Raw genomic sequence first — 15,583 nt, 5'->3', positions numbered from 1 at the left:
TGGAATTCAAGTTATGGCAGATGAAAGAGTCCCCGAACCATTGAATAAACGGAGGGGGGTTGTAGTTAAACATACATGTATCTTTCAACAGCCATAACTTCAGTACGTTAAGTTTAACTAGAGCACTAAGTGCTAACCCTCGGCTGTTCACATAAATCAGAATTAAGGGTGTTATGTAAGCAGGCTAAGCAGCAAGTAACGTACGGGAGCAATTAAAGTCTAGAGGCTGAAAGTTTTGAGAATGGAGTTTAGTAGTGCACTGGACTAGGATCACAGCAAAGTCAGCAAAGAAGCCTAGAGTCTCAGTATAGCTCCTGTGGGGTATGCTCTGGGGCTAGGATAATAATTATAAGCAACAACCACAATCATAATTTTAGCTTTCTATTAGCGACCCTGTTCCATTGTTCTTGGTACGGGATCACTTCAGCTGTAAATAAGTAGGGTACCTCGAATAAAGGCCGCGTGTAGTTAGTTAGCTAGCTGCCAACGTGCAAGTTTAAGCTTCTTAGTTTTGCTCGCTTATATTCGACAACGAGGCTTTATATCAAAATCTGCAACTACGTATTAACTTGTTGGGTGAAGGCTATCTATGCTGTAAACGCAGAAGCAGACTCTTGTGCCACACATAAACAAACAAACCAGATGACTACTATACCCGCTGGCCACGGCACAGCCTCGGGTAATTATGCATAGTACTATGATAAAGCTATACAGCTATTTTGAACAGACTGACTGGCGCTTACCCTCCCCTTATTGGGATCAGTGTCAAAGTATGAGGTCTCAAAGGGGAGTATAGCAAACCAAATGAATTTATTCCTAAGTAATGGCCTTGACCTTCTAACACAAGATACGCACTAAAATCTATCTATAAGTACGAATATGTGCCTTCAACGAATCACATCACAATGATTGAGTATAATAGGAAGAAAAATTGCTAATAGGCAAATTTTTTGGGACAGCCCTACTTGGTATGCTGGCTTGTTTTGTAATTATGCACCAGAAACCACATGTATACTACCAAAAGCAGATCTGTGGTAAGACTAGATGATGGATGATGACAAATTATCCTCTAGCAAAAGACCTGTCTAGATATTGTTGGGTCTAGTACTCAAACTCCCTCTCTTCCCTATTTTCCTCTCTCTTTTGGGGGGTAAGCTTCCCCCCCCTACTAGATGAAACCCTGATTAGTCTGGCGCACACACCCCTTATTGGGATCAGTGTGAATACATTCAAAAGTATGAGGTCTCAAAGGGGAGTAAAGCAAACCATTATCCCTAAATCTATGAATAATGGCCCTGACCTTCTGATCTACAACCACACTTTGAACAGCCAGACTGACTGGCACTTACCCTCCCCTTATTGGGATCAGTGTCAAAGTATGAGGTCTCAAAGGGGAGTATAGCAAACCAAATGAATTTATTCCTAAGTATGTGAATAATGGCCTTGACCTTCTAACACAAGATACGCACTAAAATCTATCTATAAGTACGAATATGTGCCTTCAACGAATCACATCTCACAATGATTGAGTAACTTTAAAACAGTATACGGACCAAAAACCATAATATTATTTGCCAGCAATTATACTGTAGGGAAGCACCCTAATGACTCCTCACTAAATTAATATACTCGACTCCATGGCTTAGTAGTTTCACACCCTCACACCCCACACCCCTCACACACCTGTCCTGCAGTAGTCTAGCCCATCGGCCACAGTGAAGGCCAACTCCAGCACAGGGTCAGCACCAGCCTCCATGATGTGGTAGCCAGAAATGGCATTGTACTGAGGCATATGCTGCACACAGAGAGGAAGGTACGTACTATGGTGTGGAATGGTCTGATCTACAACCATATGAACAGCCAGACGACTGACGCTTACCCTCCCCTTATTATGCCTCGAGGCCTAGCCGCACGAGTGATACGGTAAAGCTGACTGTGTGTGTGTGTGTGTGTCTGTGTGTGTGTGTGTGTGTGTGTGTGTGTGTGTCTGTGTGTGTGTGTGTGTGTATTCCAGCTGTAACTGATCAACGGTTGCAATGCAACAAAAACTGACAGCTTCTATAGGCTTCTAGCCACGATCTCTTGGATTTTGGTTCGTGGATTAGCAAACTAAAGCTTCTTCACATTAAAGGCTGTTGCAGTCTCTTCAGGATCTTTCATAGCATCATCTGTTCACACAAACTTTCTATTCAACATATGAGTTAGCCTTGCACTAAAGCGCTAGAGATAATTGTATAGTCCAGGGCTTCCCCAAATTCAATCAAATCAGGGGATCAATCAAAATCAGGGGAGGCTGGACGAATAAGAAATATTGCATGTGAAGAACTGTCTTAAATAATCAATTTGCATGACCAAAATGTCAGCAATTGCCCTCTACAGTTCTTATACTGTAACTAAATTAAATGCAGTGAAACTTGTCTATTGTGGTCAGCCTATAATCAGGCACCCTTTACAATACAGCCAGGTTAACAAGCTTCAGAGTCTCTATAGCATGTGTTTGAACCAGACCACCTCTTTATTATAGCCACTGTTGGTCTGCCCTTGCAAGGGGTGACAGCTATAGATTGGTTTCCTTACACAAGTATACACACAGGGAGAAACCAATCACCCCAGGGCATGACATTTCAACAACACCCTACAATACTTAAGTCAGTGTTTCCTCCAGTGTAAAGTTCAAACAGGGTGGCAGGCTAGACTATGGCTTGGGGGAGGGGCAGCATGTATTACTGCTAATCTTTCTTGCCACTATTTGCCATGCACACAGCTTCTCAATAATGGCCTCTAACACAGTACATGACCACAATAGAGATAATTGTATAGTCCAGGACTTCCCCAAATTCAATCCATACACACAACTTAACTTGTACAGATTCCCAAATTCAATTAGCTACTCAAACAAGAGCCCTTTAACCAAACACTGGTTAAGTATGTACCAACATAAGATAAATAATACAGTAGAATGTTCAGTACACTACGTATAGGTAAAAAGAGTATATACCACTCCAAACAGGACTGTATACTTCTATCCAACACTTTCTGACATACTCTATCAACATACGTGTACCTAGCGAGGTCCTGAGAATGTTGTAGTAGTTGGTGGATCCAGTGATGTTGTACAAGTACGTAGGATACGGTATCAGATCTCCGTTGAGCAGAGCATCAAAAATCTGCAACAGTCGGCACAAACATGTTATACCTACTTTGAGAATGTGAAATGGATTTTGGATGCTGAGCTTCTGTGAATTGGCCACCGAATAAACCGTAACAGCTGCGTTGAGTAATAGCTTAGACAAGCATAGAGCTGGCTACAATGTTCACTAACTGCTAGGTACTGAACCCTGGTGGACGAGAGGGGGTACGTGATGCACATACATTGTAGTTAGTCAGTGGCTTCAGTAGTTGGTTCCTGTACAGGTACTGAGTACTAGAGTTGCCTCTGTGACTAGAGTTCTGATGCTGTGTATAGTGTGTGTACCTTGAAGCCATCGTAAAACCGTTCAGCTTTGATGTACTGCACAGCCGTGTTGGTCCTTGAATAAATGTAAGCGGCTTGGTTCTCGTTAGCCATTCTAAACTGGAACACAAGATCAGCGTACGCATTCATCATCACTTGCGTCCGTCCCTGTGTGTGTGTGTGTGTGTGTGTGTGTGTGTGTGTGTGTGTGTGTGTGTGCATGTGTGTGTGTGTGTGTGTGGGTGTGGGTGTGTGCGTGCGTGTGTGGGTGTGTGTGTGTGTGTGGGTGTGTGCGTGTGTGTGTGTGTGTGTGTGTGTGTGTGTGTGTGTGTGTGTGTGTTATCTGTATAAATGTAGGTTGCTTGGTTGAGGTGATATAAACCTCAGGAATTGTCTAGAGGTTTTGTGGTGGTGATGGGAGTGTTGGGAATGGGGAACAGGCATTAAATAGATGTGGTGTGTGTGTGTGTGTGTGTGTGTGTGTGTGAGGGGTAGCAGCAGAAATAAGAATTGCTTTTTTATCTCTCAAATATGAAAGGTTTCTTTCTAACATTTCAGGATACCTGGAATTCAAGTTATAGCAGATGAAAGAGTCCCCGAACCATTGAATAAACGGAGGGGGGTTGTAGTTAAACATACATGTATCTTTCAACAGCCATAACTTCAGTACGTTAAGTTTAACTAGAGCACTAAGTGCTAACCCTCGGCTGTTCACATAAATCAGAATTAAGGGTGTTATGTAAGCAGGCTAAGCAGCAAGTAACGTACGGGAGCAATTAAAGTCTAGAGGCTGAAAGTTTTGAGAATGGAGTTTAGTAGTGTACTGGACTAGGATCACAGCAAAGTCAGCAAAGAAGCCTAGAGTCTCAGTATAGCTCCTGTGGGGTATGCTCTGGGGCTAGGATAATAATTATAAGCAACAACCACAATCATAATTTTAGCTTTCTATTAGCGACCCTGTTCCATTGTTCTTGGTACGGGATCACTTCAGCTGTAAATAAGAAGGGTACCTCGAATAAAGGCCGCGTGTAGTTAGTTAGCTAGCTGCCAACATGCAAGTTTAAGCTTCTTAGTTTTGCTTACTTATATTCGACAACGAGGTTTTATATCAAAATCTGCAACTACGTATTAACTTGTTGGGTGAAGGCTATCCATGCTGTAAACGCAGAAGCAGACTCTTGTGCCACACACAAACAAACAAACCAGATGACTACTATACCCGCTGGCCACGGTACAGCCTCGGGTAATTATGCATAGTACTATGATAAAGCTATACAGCTATTTTGAACAGACTGACTGGCACTTACCCTCCCCTTATTGGGATCAGTGTCAAAGTACATGTATGAGGTCTCAAAGGGGAGTATAGCAAACCAAATGAATTTATTCCTAAGTATGTGAATAATGGCCTTGACCTTCTAACACAAGATACGCACTAAAATCTATCTATAATAAGTACGAAAATGTGCCTTCAACGAATCACATCACAATGATTGAGTATAATAGGAAGAAAAATTGCTAATAGCAAATTTTGTTGGGACAGCCCTACTCTTGGTATGCTGGCTTGTAATTGTGCAAGTATACACCAGAAACCACATGTACTACCAAAAGCAATGAATAGATTTGTGGTAAGACTAGATGATGGATGATGACCAATTATCCTCTAGCAAAAGACCTGTCTAGATATTGTTGGGTCTAGTACTCAAACTCCCTCTCTTCCCTATTTTCCCCTCTCTTTTGGGGGGTAAGCTTCCGCCCCCAGCCCCCTACTAGATGAAACCCTGATTAGTCTAGCGCACACACCCCTTATTGGGATCAGTGTAAATACATTCAAAGTATGAGGTCTCAAAGGGGAGTACAGCAAACCATTATGCCTAATCTATGAATAATGGCCCTGACCTTCTGATCTACAACCACACTTTGAACAGCCAGACTGACTGGCACTTACCCTCCCCTTATTGGGATCAGTGTCAAAGTATGAGGTCTCAAAGGGGAGTATAGCAAACTAAATGAATTTATTCCTAAGTATGTGAATAATGGCCTTGACCTTCTAACACGGACCTTCTAACACAAGATACGCACTAAAATCTATCTATAAGTACGAATATGTGCCTTCAACGAATCACATCACAATGATTGAGTAACTTTAAAACAGTACACGGGCCAAAAAACCATATTTGCTAGCAATTATACACATGCACACTGTAGGGAAGCACCCTAATATTGATGACTCCTCACTAAATTAATAACTCGACTCCATGGCTTAGTAGTTTCACACCCTCACACCCCACACCCCTCACACACCTGTCCTGCAGTACTCTAGCCCATCGGCCACAGTGAAGGCCAACTCCAGCACAGGGTCAGTACCAGCCTCCATGATGTGGTAGCCAGAAATGGCATTGTACTGAGGGGTGAGGGGTGTGAGGTGTAAGGGTGTGAAACTACTAAGTCATGGAGTGTATTAATTTAGTGAGTAGTCATCAATATTAGGGTGCTTCCCTACAGTGTGCATGTGTATAATTGCTGGCAAATATGGTTTTTTGGTCGGTGTACTGTTTTAAAGTTACTCAATCATCACACACCTGTCCTGCAGTACTCTGCCCATTATGATGTCATTGTTTTACTGAGCATATACGATGTTATCCAAAGCCCCCAGATACCGGGGGATATTAGCGCATGCGCAAGCAGTCGATATCGATACCAGGCCCACTTCCCTGATGAAGTGCGGCCTGGAATCGAGGCTACTGATACAGTGGCCATCAACAATACTAATGTCAGTCACTAAATGATTCACATCAGTGTTGTGTACAAATTTGGTAAAAATCATTAGACATTATATTAAGGCTAAGGGGATGGAGACACGCCACTACAGTTTTCCTACCATACCGATTTATATAATCCTTCACTGAAGGAGATGAACTCTATGTATGAATGGCAATATTATTTTTTTAGTATGCTAGAAATCGACTTAAAGAAACTCTGACTCACATTTGATGGTGTGATAGGCGTTCTCCCTGGGGAAGGTGAAGCTCTTGCCCAGTTTGACTCGGTATTCCTGACCCAGTTTCACTGGAGCTGTTCAGTAGAAGCAACTTCAGCCATAGAACGAGACAACTCCAAGCCAAATTGTTGTATACGGTAAAGATCATTAAAGAAATTATTGAATGAATATCGTTGCAAAAAAAGGGGAGGGTCTCGTTCAAAAAGGTCAAGGCTAAACAAAGATTATTTGTTCTGACTGGCATTAAGTCTGCACTGAACGCTACAGAAAAAGCTTCTCAGCAACTATTTGTCTTGAATCTTGGAGCTGCACAGTTGCATGGTCTTCTGACAGAACCATGAAGATGACATCTCAGAGACATGCCAGTTATCTCTCAAATGATCTGGACGATGATGTTACCCTGGTTTTCCCTAAGCCTAGTTGGCAGCTCAGAGCCAGCCTTGCCTCTGTGTTGATCACCCCTGTCCTCTACCAACTCTACTTCATTATGGTCACCATCAGATACATACTCTTCTTACAAACTTTTTCCTGTAAGTCAGTGAAGCATACTCACCAATAATTGCATAACATTTCTTATCATACACTTTGGTATAATTATACCGAGCATATTAATACGGAGCATATTACAAAGCATAGGCTACATCATATAATCTGCATAATTATAATATAAAGGTCGGTTTTAAACAGCATTGCTTGGTATTCACGGAATCTCATGACCACAATTGTGATGTCACATCACATGAATATATTAATTTTATGTAACTCTACCCAGCTCCCCCACGTCCTGCTTGCCCTATGGTTGACTTGAGTTGGACCGGAGTGTTTCCTTGTGAGCTGGGATGGAGGGGGAGTGCACTGGCCGTTCTCATTCTGTCAGCTGTGCTTATCACCTGCTACTCACTCATCACTGCCTGCTTGGTGAGATGGAACCCTCGGAAACAATGGAACTCAACCACATCAGGTAATCAATTATATATTTACTGCCACAATAATTATAAACGTCACTCTTACTTTCTAGTTTTTGATACTCAAGAAAAGCCGATCAAGTTCCAAGTGAGAGCTCAGAGCACTAATCGGCCCCCCACTCTCAGTCTGTATATACTGTTACTGATATTCCGCTTACTGTTACAGTCAGGAGATGTTGAAGCAAACCCTGGACCAACGCTTGGTAAGCGGTGTCTCCTTATGATACATAATATACACAATGACATTGCTCCTCAGAGAACATGCTTGCATAAACCATGTGTATGACCATGTGTACTTATCATTTGGTTGTAATTTTTATAGGCTCAATTCTGACTCTCGGTGATGTGAATTTTGTTTACAAGAACTTGATAAAAGCTGCTGGAGACTGGTTAGACCTGGGACTTGATCTGGGATTAGATCCTGGCACCCTCAAAGATATAAAAGATGAGTGTCACAGGAACAAGGACTGCTTACGTGAAATGATATCTGCTCGCTTGAAGACTGGCCCTCTCACCTATTCTGACATATGTCAAAGTCTCAGAGCACCAACAGTTGCACGGAATGATGTCGCTGAGGCTATAGAGGAGGCATGTACAGGTATGAATAGTCATGAGGCTAACCTTGACCTTTTCTATTGATAAATATCAGTATACCGTAGCCTAAAGCTAGGAACGTAACTTAGATATGTAGAACAATTGTGAGGCTACTAGCAATATAGACCACACTATAAGCATTTCCATGAATAGTCAACAGTACTTAACTATGTGAATGGATAGTTCAACTCATCACGAACACTTATATTATTATCTTTATGTACTTCAGTCAATTGTATATATAATTATAGCAGATGACGATACTTCACCTGGGCCATCTAAGAAGAAATTGTCCACAACGACTCCTGGACCAACCAGTGAGTTAGCTAATCGGTAGTTTGTGTGAGTGGTGATAGAGTAAAGGACCCATCTCAGGGATTGCTGCATTAGTTCATGTAAGACTCTGAAAGTTTGGGGGTGGAAGCGCAGTCCTATTTGTTGTAATTCTCACAGTTTACTTAGTTTGGAGGGCCCATTATTGAAGATTCCACTGTATTATTACCTTCGCTTCATGATTATTCTTTTATACTGTAGAATCCAAATCCGATAATCGTTCCACCATCCAACCAGATGAAGCAATAGGAATTTATCAATCATACTTAACTAGTATTTACGATACAAGAGCTCTCCCTGCTGATGACAAATATCCTCTCCAGTGTGTTAAGCATTTTGTTAATCTAGAATGTGCAGATGTATAAGTAAACATTTATCAAGAAAGGAAATTGAAGAATCCTGGTCAGAAATAGTTAAAGGCGAGCTGGATGGATTTCCTAGAGAGTCAATCACAATGGACCAGATAGCTTCCAAAGTAGAGGGCAAATTCTCTAAACTGGTTGTCATTAAAGGGGCTCCTGGAGGAGGTAAGACGACTTTGTCATGGGAACTTTGCAAACGATGGGCTAATGGTAAAGTTTGGACAGATTACTCCCTCGTTGTATTGCTCCGACTTCGAGATGAGAATGTTCAGAAAGCTGTAGAATTAGTTGATCTATTTCAATGTGAAGATACTGATTATTCCAAAAATATTTATGCTATTATCCGAAAGAATCATGGGCAGGGCATACTTTTCATTTTGGAAGGACTGGATGAGTTGCCACCATCTCTTAGAGAAAATGACTCTATATTTAAGAAACTAATAGACGGACGTCTTCTGCCAGCTAGTACCGTGGTTGTTACCACTAGGCCCTGGGCTGTATGCGATCTACCTGTTACTTGTAGCTCAAGAGTTGATCAGTTCATTGAAATCTTAGGTTTTTCTTCCAAACAAATTCAAGAATACATTGATCTAATGATCAAAGATGGGGCTCCACCAGAACTACGTGAATACATTAACTCTAATCCATGTATCTCTAGTGCAATGTATAACCCTCTTCATGCCAGAATTGTAGTTGAAGTGTACAGAGAAAACCATGAGAATAGCAATAGCATAATCCCCAACACAACAACTGAACTATACACCGAATACTCTCAAATTTTGATTAAAAGATGTTTAGAGAATGATTGGAGTGGTGAGCTGAGTGAGTTACCTTCATCACTTCAGGAACATTTTGATAAGCCTTGCCAAATTGCGTACAAAGGAATAACAAAAGAAAAACAACAATTGGTTTTCTTCAAGGAAGATGTTGTTGATGCTAACACACTTGGATTCATGAACAGTGTACATCCTTTACATAAGAAAAGCAACAGTTCTCCATCTTACAATTTCCTTCATCTAACACTTCAAGAGTTCCTCGCTGCATTTTATATCTGGAAAAATAAAACCCCACACGACCAGTTACTCTTGTTTGAAACAAAGGCTGATGATGGATCATACAAGATGATTCTATTGTTTTTAGCTGGATTGACTAAACTGAATGACCCATGGACACAGTGTGTACTTCCAACTCCTTATATATATGTGTACAGTAGACTCTCGTTAATCCGGTCACCCTTGGGACCATGCAGCTTGGCCGGAATAGCGAGGTGGCTGCATCTCAGTAAATAGCCGCGGCTTAAAAACGACCTTACCTCGAATCTAATGACTACTTTTGCGGTTCTTGTCTCGAGGATAATGTAGGATAATGAATCATTTTGTTCTCTATTTAAGTGTAATTCAATTTTATTTGCTAAACCACACCCAAAACGTCATATCCGGCCGTAATACACGTATTAAAGTACATTGAAAACCTTGTTTGGGACAGCCAGCACTGGCCGGTAAACGGAATAGCGAGTGGCCGTACTTCAGGTCGAGTTTTGTGCAGTAAACATATAGCTAGCATTCCGTGCCAAGCCAAATGGCCGGTATATCGAGGTGGCCGTACTTCAGGGAGCTGGAATAGCGAGAGTCTACTCTACTATGAGGAAGGATCGTCAAAAGCCGAGAGAATGTGTAGTTTTAGTATTTATTTTTACTTCTAATTCTAACGTTCTAACATGCTTAACAGAACATAATCTTTATTCACTGACACACACTTTACAGTGACTCCATTTGATGCTGACAGTCACTTCACTATGAGAGCTATTGATCGCCTCAAAGTCTCAGCAGGAATCTCTGTGAAAGAGGAGCTTGTACAACACACCTCACCCACTGCCTTCCTAGCTGTTGCTGGTGTGGATGTTTGGGAGATGTATAACTACATCTTGGGAGAGTGGGAGTCAGGACGTGGACCACACCCACCCACATGGACAGAGCTGTTCAGAGTTCTCAAGGAGATAGGCTTGAGTGAGCTGGCTGGTCGGATAGAGAAGTACTTAAGAGGGTCGGTTCCCGAGGACCCACCTCGACCACCCCCTGATGAGGAAGGTGACTCAGAGGAGGAGAAAGATGGTAAGCATATTAATGATTATCTGTTTTGTTTTAATGTTTAAAATTCCACAGATGAAACACCGAAACAAGAAAATCTCAGGCTAAACAATGTACTGGCTGAGTACATTAGTGCTAATATTCTACTGAAGAATATTCAATTGAAGAAGGCGAATATCAACCTTGAGCATCATTTGAAATCTGAGAAGGTGAAAGAAGAGCAACTAGACCCAGCTTCTATCAAAGAGGAGCCAACATTTGATAAAAGTTTGAAACAATTTATTTGACAATGTGCAAACAAAGGTGAACTTGTTGTTTGTAGATAATCAGTCACCCTCATCTCCCCTGAAGCATATCAAACAGGAAACCAAAGCTGATCCACAGACCACTAAAGGTGATTGGGCATCAGCTGGTATCAGCAATAGTTGTAGGGTCAACCACTGGTAGGGTTGAATCACAGAACATGTATACTGTATGTATTCTAGAACAAGCGTCCTGGTACATAATATTTATGCAAATACGTATTTCATGCATGTATGTATGTCTATCTACAGTGAAAAGTGAAGAACCAGTCTCACAGCTACTACCTTTGGGATTGTCTACTGTACAGCATCATGCAATACCATTCAGTGAGTTAGGTACCTCATTTGCATTGTTCTATACTGTTACCTCTACTCAGACCTCCCTGGTGTTGAAGTTGTGGCCAGCACGTGTGTGATAGTCACCAACTCACCCCAAACCTTCCACTGGGATGGCTATGGGTTCAAGCTCACCATACCCCAGGGCTCCTTGCCAGCTGGTGTTGACCAGTGTCGACTAGACATCAAGGCCAGTGTAGCTGGACAGTACCTGTTTCCCAACAATCTCCAGTTGGTTAGTGGTGTCTTCTGGATACGTCCTCTTCCCTCGGGTCGATTCCAACAGCAGCTGACAGTTGAGATACAGCACTGTGCCAAGATGACCAGCTCCACCAAGCTCTCATTTGTGAGAGCACATTGCTCCCAGGAGAGTCTGCCCTATACATTCAAGCACCTCGAAGGCTGTGGCTCTTTCACTGAGCACAGTTCGTATGGATCACTGGAGCTGAGCCAGTTTAGTGGGCTGGCTGTGACAGGAGAGAATGTGGAGAGAGTGTACACTGCCAGCCTCTACTACCTTGGCTCAGAGCTGTACAGCAGGGAAATACATTTTGTTGTTAACTGGGATAATGATATTCATAACACAGTAAGTGACACTATAATTATACAGCAATTTATTGTTTCACTGCAGTTTGTGAGTGAGAAGTACTCCACTAAAGAAGCCATTCTCGGAGTGAATCATTTTGTTGAGTTCGAGGGGGACAGGATAACACTGGATATTCCTATTGACGGTACTAAAGTCAAAGGAGGATGGAAAATAACGCCAATGTTTCATCCTACGGTAGGCATAATTATTTGTAGTCTCGCACAGCCAGCCCCGGATGTTTTCTATTTGAACCCTAGGTCGATAATGGGTCTGGTGAACTTCCTATGTACAAGTTGTGTTGACACGCCGAAGATTTCTCGGCGTGTTAACCGCTGCGGTCAACTGGAGGCAAAAAGAAGGAAAGATAGTTATGCAAAGCAGCCTCTTGTTGCCCAACTTGCTACAGTTTCTAGCTAAATGCAACTGACAATATAATGGCTTATTTATGCCCTAAGACTATCCCAGAAGATCACAAAGAGAGAGAAGTTCCATGGGTAGTTGTACAGAAGCAAGAGCTGAGTTGTAGATAATTAGCTTCAAGGATGTCTCCTACTAGTACTACATCTATACCTGAAACCAGCATTCCATATTCAAGTGGCAGTACTGCAAATAAGATTTGATTTGCATCTTTTTCTCTGAGAACTGAATCCATGCCATTGTTGAGAACCTTGAAACATAACATGCCTGGTTTAAACTCAGTCTAGATCTTTCTAGTGACTCTGAGTAGTTGCTATAGCTTCTCTCCTTCTTGCATGTGTAGATTCATCCTGATTTGAGCACTGAGCACCGAGGACTCTCAACTATACTGTACATATAAATTTATTTGCAGAACTGTGGTTTTCACATTATTGTAACCACAATGTGGTCATCAACCATGAATAATTTTATTTGTGACCACTATTTACTATCACTTGCACAACTCGTTGATAGGAAGTTCTCCAGACCCTATTTTTAATCGGGGCTGGTGCGAGACTAAATTATTTGTATAATATAACTTTTCTGTAGAATTATACAGAATTACATCATCTCTATTAGGTCATCAAGAAGAATGTTGATCAGTTCAAGCCAGGACAGAGAATTCCGCACTGCCACTTGAAAGCCGAGATTACCAACAAACGCAGGAAATCTGCTCCAAAGCTGTCACACAAAGTCAATCTATTGGGTGCAAAGGATCCCTTCCAATTCACCACTATTGATCTAGACCTCCAAAGTACTCTTCCACGTGAGTTGATTTTGTGTGTTTTATAGCTATACTGTCACTGTATACGTATAATTATTTCATTGAAAACCTATATAGTATAGCTGCTGTGTTATCCAAAGAGAACCCAAGTTATGTACTGTCGATTAATGCATGTAAAACATCATAATAGATGTGTGCTAACAGGTGTTACAAATCTTTCTATTAGTAATGCAACCTTAATCACATGCGACTAAGTATAATTATATTGCTCTATACACCTACCTACCCTCGATTTGATACATAATTATATAAAATATGAAACCGGGTAATCTGAGTGTTAGAATGTACGTAGGTCCAAATCCAGTACTATAACATGCAAAAACGTGGATTGCACAATTATTCAAGGCCATAGCAAGCGGTCAGGCTGGTCAGTTTTAGCCTTACCACTTTTTGGACCTAAGTAGGTAATGGTCGTCACATTGTTGAAAATGCCTGATGGTTTCCTGGTAAAGGTCGTCAATATTGTAATCGATTAGTAAAGTAGTTAACGTTTTTTTTAGCAAAATTTACCGTTGGCCTGACAACTCTAAACTTGTTTGCTACGGCCTTGTTATTACTGTACACATAGCTAATTTTGAGTTCTAAATGTACAGAATTTCCCCCATACTATAATATATGGTTGGATTTGCGTACTCTTCCTATAATAAACTCTTGTTATCGTCAGGAGCACATGAGGGAATGGAGCGTCTTACTATGTGGATTCTGTATCGTCTATATAGCTGTACAAATCATGCCATATATTATACCGTATGTATATCAGTAGCGGGTTATTTTCGTAAGATGGTATATACATTTCGTATTGAAGAGCATCATACGAAAATTAAAACTGCGAAATTATTCTACCCCAAGAGCTGTACGAATATTTAGATTACGAACTATTTAATTGGGTAGTTCATTTTTCACCAACGAAAATTACCCGCTATATTACAGTAACACTATAAATTATAGTTAGCATTTCAACTATAATAATTATACTCTACGTCTACAAATATTTTAAGAGTCCAAACCATCAACCATAATTGGTGTTAAGAGAAAAAAAGAGGACAAAAAAGACGAGTCAGGAAGACCAACGCTTGGTAAGCAGATGTCTCCTATATATATGCATATACAAGTAGTTTATCAGCTATTTCATATAGTAAAACCACATGCATGTATCCCATTGTACCTATAAAAAGGCTCCATTCTGACTCTCGATGATTTGGGGTCTGTTAATGAGAAACTGATCAAAGTCGCTGGTAACTGGAAGGAACTAGGACTTGCCCTGGGATTACATTCTGGAACCCTCAAAAATATAGAACAAGACTATCGCAAGAGCAAGGACTATCTACGTGAAATGCTAACTGTTTGCTTGGAGACTGCCAATCTCACCTATTCTAAAATATGTCAGAGTCTCAGAGCACCAGCAGTTAGACAAGATGCCCTCGCTGATGCTATAAAGGAGGAATTTACAGGTGAGAATAGGTTAACCTCGACCACATTATATAAACATTTCTATGAGTAGACATCATGCAGCTTAGAGACATGTGAATGGATTATTGACCACAGTCTATAGTCAGGAACGTAAAACTAGATACTATAATTATAGCATCCAATTGCCATCCTATTATACATGTACCATCTTTATACTTTCATGCAGATGATGATACTTCGCCTGGGCCATCTAAGACGCCAAAATTGTCTTCTGGACCAACCATGCAGTGATTAAATCACCTTAGTTAATCGGCTTAATTTATGTTGATAGTGATAGAATAAAACATAATTATCTCAAAGATTACTGTACGTACATTATTCAAGTATAAGAAAGTTTGGTCCTATATAATAAGGTATATAATTATTTCTCCTATACATATAGTTTGGAGGACCCAATATTGAATGTTCCACTTTATTATCTTCGTTTCAAAACCCAAATCCGATAATTGTTCCACCATTCATCTCAGTAACCAGATGAAGCAATAGGAACTTATCGATCCTACTTCATGGTATTTACTGATACAAGATGCTGATGACAAATATCCTCTCCAGTACACTAAACACTTTGTTAACCTAGAATGTGCGGATGTATAAGTAAACGTTTATCGACCAAAGAAATTGAAGCGTTTTGGTCACTAATAGATTTCCTAAAGAGAGAATTACAATGAATGAATGTTGTACCGTGCCCATGGGAGACATGTGATCTACCTGCTATCAGTGTATTTACGATACAAGATCCCTCCCTGCATGCTGATGACAAATATATCCTCTCCAGTACACTAAACACTTAGAATGTGCGGATGTATATAAATACCTTAAGGTGACATAAATTATTTTCACAGGTAGATTTGTTTGC

General features: G+C 40.9%; 3 protein-coding genes across 12 annotated transcripts in view; 2 read left to right on the top strand and 1 right to left on the bottom strand.

Moving 5' to 3' along the window:
- The window catches only part of LOC135347275 (probable serine carboxypeptidase CPVL), a 34,178-nt gene extending 27,575 nt beyond the window's left edge, over positions 1-6,603 (bottom strand). Inside the window, exons 1-4 of one of the 9 annotated variants that reach the window (XM_064545200.1) lie at positions 6,440-6,580; positions 5,756-5,855; positions 1,880-3,622; positions 1,684-1,795 (exon numbers count right to left, since the gene is read on the bottom strand). The gene's annotated coding sequence lies outside the window, so the exon portion shown is untranslated. Of the gene's footprint in view, positions 1-1,683; positions 3,623-5,755; positions 5,856-6,439 lie in introns of all 9 variants that reach the window. The other 8 variants (XM_064545201.1, XM_064545198.1, XR_010398323.1 and 5 more) reach the window with 8 other exon arrangements.
- A 186-nt stretch (positions 6,604-6,789) lies between these two features.
- On the top strand, positions 6,790-15,252 carry LOC135347256 (uncharacterized). Of its 2 annotated transcripts, none has more exons than XM_064545154.1 (15): positions 6,790-6,982; positions 7,225-7,413; positions 7,471-7,620; positions 7,740-8,015; positions 8,266-8,328; positions 10,470-10,817; positions 10,869-11,060; positions 11,116-11,187; positions 11,348-11,422; positions 11,473-12,017; positions 12,063-12,212; positions 13,053-13,239; positions 14,256-14,333; positions 14,433-14,708; positions 14,894-15,252. In XM_064545154.1, the coding sequence occupies exons 1-15, from the start codon at positions 6,790-6,792 to the stop codon at positions 14,956-14,958; spliced, it is 2,859 nt and encodes a 952-aa protein (XP_064401224.1). In that variant the 3' UTR covers positions 14,959-15,252. The 2 variants fall into 2 exon arrangements, with proteins under 2 accessions (XP_064401224.1, XP_064401223.1); XM_064545153.1 differs by having other exon boundaries at positions 8,263-8,328.
- Positions 8,707-10,470, top strand: LOC135347262 (NACHT, LRR and PYD domains-containing protein 3-like). The gene has a single exon (XM_064545167.1). It carries the CDS (start codon positions 8,799-8,801, stop codon positions 9,993-9,995), a length of 1,197 nt encoding a protein of 398 aa, XP_064401237.1. The 5' UTR covers positions 8,707-8,798; the 3' UTR covers positions 9,996-10,470.
- Positions 15,253-15,583: the final 331 nt, after the last annotated feature.

This window comes from Halichondria panicea, chromosome 14 (assembly GCF_963675165.1).
Source record: "Halichondria panicea chromosome 14, odHalPani1.1, whole genome shotgun sequence".
Classification (NCBI taxonomy): domain Eukaryota; kingdom Metazoa; phylum Porifera; class Demospongiae; order Suberitida; family Halichondriidae; genus Halichondria; species Halichondria panicea.
This window is presented reverse-complemented; position numbering and strand designations above follow the sequence as displayed.